Consider the following 7,961-nt stretch of genomic DNA (forward strand, 5'->3'; position numbering starts at 1 on the left):
GAGGCCCTTGAGGAGTGGTGTGGGAGGGAACGGAGGACCTTGAGGAGTGGTGTGGGAGAGAACGGAGGACCTTGAGGAGTGGTGTGGGAGGGAACGGAGGACCTTGAGGAGTGGTGTGGGAGGGAACGGAGGCCCTTGAGGAACGGTGTGGGAGGGAACGGAGGACCTTGAGGAGTGGTGTGGGAGGGAACGGAGGACCTTGAGGAACGGTGTGAGAGGGAACGGAGGACCTTGAGGAGTGGTGTGGGAGGGAACGGAGGACCTTGAGGAACGGTGTGGGAGGGAACGGAGGACCTTGAGGAAAGGTGTGGGAGGGAACGGAGGACCTTGAGGAACGATGTGGGAGGGAACGGAGGACCTTGAGGAACGGTGTGAGAGGGAACGGAGGACCTTGAGGAACGGTGTGGGAGGGAACGGAGGACCTTGAGGAATGGTGTGGGAGGGAACGGAGGACCTTGAGGAACGGTGTGAGAGGGAACGGAGGACCTTGAGGAGCGGTGTGGGAGGGAACGGAGGACCTTGAGGAGTGGTGTGAGAGGGAACGGAGGACCTTGAGGAGTGGTGTGAGAGAAAACGGAGGACCTTGAGGAGTGGTGTGAGAGGGAACACAGGACCTTAAGGAGCGGTGTGAGAGGGAACGGAGGACCTTGAGGAGTGGAGGTGGTTGGAGGTTCTGTCACAGCTCACGGTCCTCCTCCACTAGACCCCATAAACACAGTGTTGATGGGTGGCAGTGATGACACCATGTCACGTACCTCAGATGATCCCTGGTGAGGAAGCGGTGCATCCTGGGAGTGGAACTGGGCAGGACCTCCATACATGCAGGGTGCGGAGATCGAGGAGGGGAGGGGAGGAGCTAGAGACAAAAACAAGATTATCTTGAATGGGAAACTTACTAGAACAATTATACAAAGCACTCATCGTTTCACCCAGGCCATTGCTGCACATTGGTAGTGGAACAATGCCGTTCCCTATTACAATGCAAAGTGCCTTGAGCACTAAATATAAATTAAATCCATCACTGACCTCCAGGTGTGCCCAGTGAGTCAGACTCAGGGTAGTAAGGGCCTGCCGGCTTTCTGCCTGTGTCATCCAGGATGTTGAGGGGGTCGTGTACATCAGCGTATGTTGGGATGGAACGGATACTGCTCACACTGCTGATAACTGACACATGCTGGTCTATCATGGAACCCAGCCTCTGGCTATCCAGGTAGCCACTGTTTCCATAGTACCCTGAAAAACAGAGAGGTTCCTCTATGAGCAGAATACACATTTATGGTACAACTTATTGTTAGGGCCCTGAGTTATTTCTGACTAGGTGACGTGACCACATGATCTAACCAGGAAAAACAGACTACTCAGGGCCTATTTCAATATAATTAATCCTTACCACTGTGTCCTGCTGTTGAGTAGGCAGACTCCTGACAGCCACTACTGTTTAACCCACTCATGACAAAGTTGTATCCTCCAGAGTCCAGTAGCTGAACCCCCTGAGTCTCCATCCCAGGATCAGGGACTGTGCTGTAATTGGAGGTGTGTCTGGAGCTGTAGGGGGATACTGCACAGCTGCTGTTGAAGTAGTCTTTGGCCAGGTGCTGCTCACTGAAGGACGGGTAGTGGCTGCTATCGGAGCCAGTGTGGTAGGCAGGGGCCTGGGCGTGTGTCTGGGGCCTGAACACAGCCTGGTAGTTGGAAGTGGTTGGGTAGTAGCTGGGGCTACTGGAAGGCAGGCTCTGGTACATGGTGTCTGGGAAGGCTTGGCAAGAGATGTGGGGCTGGATGGTGGTGCAGGCGATCTGGGGTATGACGGCCATGGGGCCCTGGTTGATGACACTGCCCCTGTTCACCATGGCTGGGGAGATGGGAGGGGTCATCAGAGGGCCACTGTTCTGGGAAAAGTCCATTTGTCCTTGGAGTATAGAGGAAAGTGACTAAGATTTTAGACAATACAATAGGAACATTTATTATTAAATTAGCAATTGTCACACAAACTTATTTATGTTAAACCAATGAAAGTTTCAATAAAGCTCACATACAATCGGGCAAATTCAATTCAGGAACTGACTGAGAAAATGTCACCCTAAAAATGCATTTGTACCTGACAGAGAGAATCCATCTGTTTCAGAGCCTTGGTAGACAGTCATGTTTGCCTGCTGATTAGCTGACAGGGTCATGTATGTGTGTTCTGAGAGGGACTCGTTCTTCACAGACAGATCACTGGACACCGCGCTGGGCTTGTTACGGTTGGCCAGGAAACAGGAGCTAGGGGAGGCAGTGAATGCCGCCTTGCTGCCATCTGAAAATAATCACAACAATGTACCTCAGTGATCCTACATCCTCTACAATTACTCCATACTGCTTCATAAAAACGGATAGTATTAAGATGAATTTCAATAACAACTTAATGAAAATAAAACAATCAGAGTTCTACATAATATAATTAGATACTCTATGTATGACATGTAATTGTATCTTTTCGATCAAAAGTAAAAACAGTCACGCTTGCGTGTACCTGCATTTCTCATGTATTTATCTAGGATATTCTGGAGGTCTTGTTCTTTGTCATTGTTGAATTGTGTCTCAATAGCCAGAAGGATATACTCATCCAGCAGCATGCGGATGAGGTGGAACGAACCTGGGATGAAAAAAAAACACATCTTAGTTTGCTACTAGCATAACAACCTCTTACTGTCCTAGTTTTTCCCACCAGAAATCAACCTATTACCTTATCACATTTTTCTGAAGCTCAGATGTGCACTATCATGACAGAATATCCAAATATTCTCTAACAACCTTCACCTTACAAATTGTGAAACCGCTCCAAAGGCTGTTCTGTGCACCAATCACCAGGTGCGGAGGGTTTGACCCAACCAGCCCCAGAGGTCTGCCTTCACCTGGGCTTTCATCTCCCCAGGCCTGCTGTTTGACCTGTTGGGTCATGTGATTGTTCTCCAGTCTGTTTGACTTTTGTTTGGTGATAGACCCGTCATGGCCAGGAGGTGAGGAAGGTGCATGGAAGTCTGTCTCCAAACACAGTGCACGCGACCGAGAGATAATGCTTTGTTTACCTGGGGCTAGGTCATTATAATTTATGGCTCATTGTAGCATTCTGTTCAGAGCCAGCCGACCAAACAAAATGATAAGTGTGTTTGTGTCTGTCGTAGTGCCCGCCCGGGTATCGTTTAGGCCATGGCAGAAGTAATGAATTTAACTAAAAGCTGAAATGACATATAAATAGGCTAGTGTACAGCATTTCCTGAATGAATGTTCTAGATGTTCCATGGATATACACACTATCAGGAGGAACTGTTATAGAGGGATGTAGTCATTTCTTACCAAAACTTGTGGCGTTGTTCAACGTGAGGTTGTGCATAACACGTGCTCCAAAGAAACTCCACTTGAGGAGGAAGTCCTGAGCTCGCTTCTTTATGGACCGTCCGTTCTGCTTCCCAGGCTGGAGAGAAAGGAACAAACAGATTGGATGTCAACATCCAATCTGACAACCCCAATCTTAGATTGGAAATGGGGACAACGTACCTTAATGACCTTCTGCTCCACAACAGTGTCCAGCCACTCAATAAAGGATTCCACAGTGGCATTCTTCTTCAGTAGGTCTTTCAGCTCTTGGAACGCTGTTATAGAGTCATCTAGCAACACGAGGAGAAAGCTAATTAACATTGTTTACAGGAATGAACCTGGCAGTGTTTTCCATGTACAATGTAAATGTTCGATGAGGGAAAATGATTCAAGTCTCTCACATTCAGAGTAGAGGTCAGAGTCTTGGTCACCACTTGAGATGGTGAAAAGGGCTTGTGACCCTATGCTGTTCAAATCCACTTGGTCTATATCCACCACCATGGAGTTCACCACATTCTGGTCAAAAAGAGCTGGTCTTGCGATCTGTTGTAAAAACAAAAAATGACCAAAAATGACATATGCAAATTCTATATCTTAGAGTCCTAATAAAATGAATGATATATAGATATAGTTCAAATACTTTTAAATATGTATTTGTAAAGTTAAACATGAACAAAATATGTATACTCTTCTGTGCTGTTATCAGTGCTTTACCTGGGCAAGGTGTAAGAAGGAGGTCTGACGTTTTAGAGAGGACACAAATCTGCGTGCGATCGGGAGCTTCTTCTCTGAGAGGCATTCTGGGAGGTTTTCCAGAGAAGACACCATCCAGTCTTCCCAGTGCTTGGCCAAGTTACGGATGTCTGCCAGGAGACTGCAAACAAGATACTCTTTACACACAACAGTACGTGACCTGGACCGGCTGCCATCTCTTATGATTAGTAATTCCATATAGCATAAACCTTACAATACATCTGGTGTCCAGGTGAGCAAAACACAAATGTCGAAAGACAAAAATACTCTACCTTTCAGGCATCTCCTGCATCGTAGCAGGGATCAGGACATCTGTCAGAACCTGAAAAATGGATAGCACAACCTGTCCAGTTGAGGTAGGAGTCCTTCAACAACTAATGAGGATGCTGCTCTATGATTCTGGAGAAACACCCACCTTATATAGTATAGAGTCACACACACAGAAGATGTCCACGATAATGGAGTTATCCAGCAGTGGTGAAAGATGGTCGGGCATTCCTTGCCAGAAATGCAGCAGAAAATTCTGTATCTGAAAGATAGTAAATATAAATAGTGAGTCAGGAGAAAATTCGTCAGAAAAGGCTACAAAATCTTTTGTCTGGATTTTGTATAGAATACCTCTTCAAAGTTGACATTGATGGCATTGTCCAGGATGCACTGACAATGTGTTTTGTACATCATGATGAGCGTGTCCACCTATGGGACATAACGTTTTGCATTTACATTTAAGTCATTTAGTAAATGTTCTTATCCAGAGCGAGTGCATACATTTCGCACTAACATAGTGTGAAGATAATTCACAACGGTTACAGTCTTCTTGCTACTGAATACCGTATGTGATCAGCAATCTTAATCTTTATAATCTTAATAATCTTCCTAGGTTTTGGCCTTTCTAGGGAGTTTTTCCTAGCCAACGTGCTTCAACACCTGCATTGCTTGCTGTTTGGGGTTTTAGGCTGGGTTTCTGTACAGCACTTTGAGATATCAGCTGATGTACGAAGGGCTATATAAATACATTTGATTTGATTTGAATGGCACAGAAAGTTGAAGTGCTGATGAAAAAAATACAAACCTTCTCTTTAGAGACAGAACCTTGAAGCACTAGATGCTGTACACTTGGGAATTCTGGGAGCAAAGTTCCTGTTTTGGAGCTGAGGGAGTATTTCCGAGTATATCCTCCCTGTTAAATAGAGGAACATCAAACAGTATGAATGTTTGACGTCGTAGTCTTGTAACAGGTAGAATGTATTAGAAAACATGATTCACGTCACTAAAATCTTACAAGAAGATATAAAAATGAAAATAAACTGTTATTTGTCCGTTATATATTTGCTAGAGACTGTTCATTCATAACAATCTTACCTCATTCTTGAGTTTGCTCCCTGAAAATCTATAATCAAATAATACATCAGACTGAGATTCAATTCCAGAATGTCATTGCAATTTCAATTCCATAGTTGAGTAAGTAGCCTCAGACCTGGCTGATCACTTCCTATAACAAACATTACAGATTGATGTGTATTAGGACAATGCTCCAGAGCAAATTCTGTGAATGATCTTACCTCGTCAAGCCTTTTCCTGAGTACACCAAGTGATAATAGGCACTGCTCTCTTTGATGCCAATGCCGTAATAATGATATCTGTCGAATATCAACAACATCCATACATGTTATATTGAGGCATATCATACCACTACAAGAACAATTCTGTTTGAAAAGCAAATATTCCCCGCTACATCTTACTTTGAATGACCTCGGGTCCCAAGTCTTCTTGTTGTAAGAAGTGGAAATTTCTGACGAATTGTCTAATGTGCACAGAGAACAATACAACAACAAAAAACATAATTGACATTTTCCACCACCATATGTTACGTTTATCTATAACATCCACCACAAACTCCACCGCATCCTCAAGACTCATATCACCTTGCCAAATGTAGCAGCACAGGCTGGATCCAGTTTCTCCTTCCTACAGAAGTCTAGGTAGTGAGCGTACAGGATGCAACGTGGCAGACAAACCCCTTCACAAACAATATAGTTTTCCTCCAGCCTAGGGAACAAACAGTCACACAAATCAAATGTATAATCGATCATCAACAACAACTAAATAAACATTCACATTCTTAAGAAGGATTGTTACTATACAAATGCATTACAACACAATAAATATTATAGTTGTAAAATGTTGTGACTTTGGAACACTACCATTGAAGGGTGAGCTGAGTCTGTTTCTTCTTGTCTTTTATGATCTGAGTGATGCTTTTCCTCGGGGTGGTCTGTTTGAAAGCCAGATCTTTGGAATACTCAACAAAATCCTGGTCCTCCTCAGAAGACGGGGTTTCATTAGTGTCCTCTGCTTCTGACAGTGTTGTGGGGGAGAAAACAGTCATGAGGTGAAAAATATTTTTCAGTTGTACAGGTCCATGACAAGGTAGGTGGCTAAATGAACCATACAATTAGAAATAAGTATTCCCTAGACAGGATTTCCAAGAGTCATGAGAATTAACATAATAGAGAAAAATGGGTCCCATGTGGCTCAGTTTGAAGAGGATAGTGCCTGCAACGCCAGGGATTGTGGGCTCGATTCCCAAGTGGGACCGGTACGTGGTACGAAAAAATGTATACCCTCACTACTATATAATTCGCTCTGGCTAAGAGCGTCTGCTATGATTTATTTCTGGTCAGATTGACTAGAATGTTTAGGCTACAAATGGTAAGAGAGAGGGAGAAAACGGGATTTGGAATACATGCTTTTCCTTTAGCCTACCCAACAAACAATTAAAAATTATACTTTGGTGCAGGCATATTTCAACAAAAAACGATCCACAATTGAATACAGCACAAACTACTGCTTGACATCAACAAGCGCTCAATTTTTAATGGCGTTTATAATTTGATGACTCTTGGGGGAAGAGGGCCTCTCAGCAATCAATTATGCGTAGGCCTATTAATCCGAATTTATTCATCACCTGATTTAATTCCCGAATCATCTTCCTCGTCAAACTTTGAGAGTGAATGTCCATGGAAATCACGGGGTAATTTCTCGTCAGATAAAGCGGTGTGCATAAACTCCTCAGAGGCATCGCAAAATTTCTTGGTTGAAGGTGGATGAACATGAAGAAATGGGCCATCCCGGATCGGGCTTGTATTCCGTTTCATAGGCATGTTCAATGAAAATATTATGAGGTAAAAAGTAAAACAAAACAAATACAAAATAACTGAAATAGAACATTTAAATGCATGTGTAAGAACATGTACACAGATTGTCTTCATGAGGCAAGTATCCTATCCGCACAAATACAATTCTCTAAATAAATATACCTATATATACTTTCCCCCCAATTTCATCATCTCATCTCATAATTAGATATCCATTTTCAGTAGCATAATAGAAAAAAAACAAAGCGCAGTTCTCAAGTCTCTCCCCACACCTTACAATGAAACTCGACCTTTTTGATAACGACCTTTTTGGAGCAATGCTGTGGTTAAAGAACGACGTCACATTGGTAATTGCCTAGGGATTCATTTATCATATTTGCAGAGGACGGGGCGCTGATTCAGTCTATCAATGATTAACTAAAAAGCCAACATCTAGCCTTGGTCTGCTGTAGTCCTGCACTGCCTCGCACCTTATGCCGTTAGCAGACAAATAAGTGTTTGCTATGTTAATCTAAAATTGAATCATCTATGCAATAAAGCTGCGTATTTGTTTACGCATAATTATTTCCTGCGGATTTATGCGAAATACCTAAATGAAACAGTTTTTCAGCAACAAGGATATAGGCCTTGTATCAAATGCTACTCGGGATGTCCCCCTCCAGTGTAGTCAAGACAATACGTTTTTTTTGCTCT

General features: G+C 43.5%; 1 protein-coding gene across 1 annotated transcript; it reads right to left on the minus strand.

The window, feature by feature from the left end:
- Positions 1-571: 571 nt before the first annotated feature.
- On the minus strand, positions 572-7,520 carry LOC115107472 (DNA-binding protein RFX6). The gene is given in 19 exon segments (XM_065009432.1): positions 572-916; positions 961-1,233; positions 1,391-1,909; positions 2,099-2,296; positions 2,513-2,635; positions 3,337-3,454; positions 3,538-3,647; positions 3,759-3,900; positions 4,072-4,231; positions 4,383-4,432; positions 4,526-4,639; positions 4,729-4,806; positions 5,183-5,290; positions 5,473-5,500; positions 5,673-5,750; positions 5,853-5,914; positions 6,036-6,159; positions 6,315-6,468; positions 7,079-7,520. Coding segments are annotated over 19 exon segments (2,976 nt in total). The 5' UTR covers positions 7,383-7,520; the 3' UTR covers positions 572-683.
- Positions 7,521-7,961: the final 441 nt, after the last annotated feature.

Source organism: Oncorhynchus nerka, linkage group LG24 (assembly GCF_034236695.1).
Source record: "Oncorhynchus nerka isolate Pitt River linkage group LG24, Oner_Uvic_2.0, whole genome shotgun sequence".
Classification (NCBI taxonomy): domain Eukaryota; kingdom Metazoa; phylum Chordata; class Actinopteri; order Salmoniformes; family Salmonidae; genus Oncorhynchus; species Oncorhynchus nerka.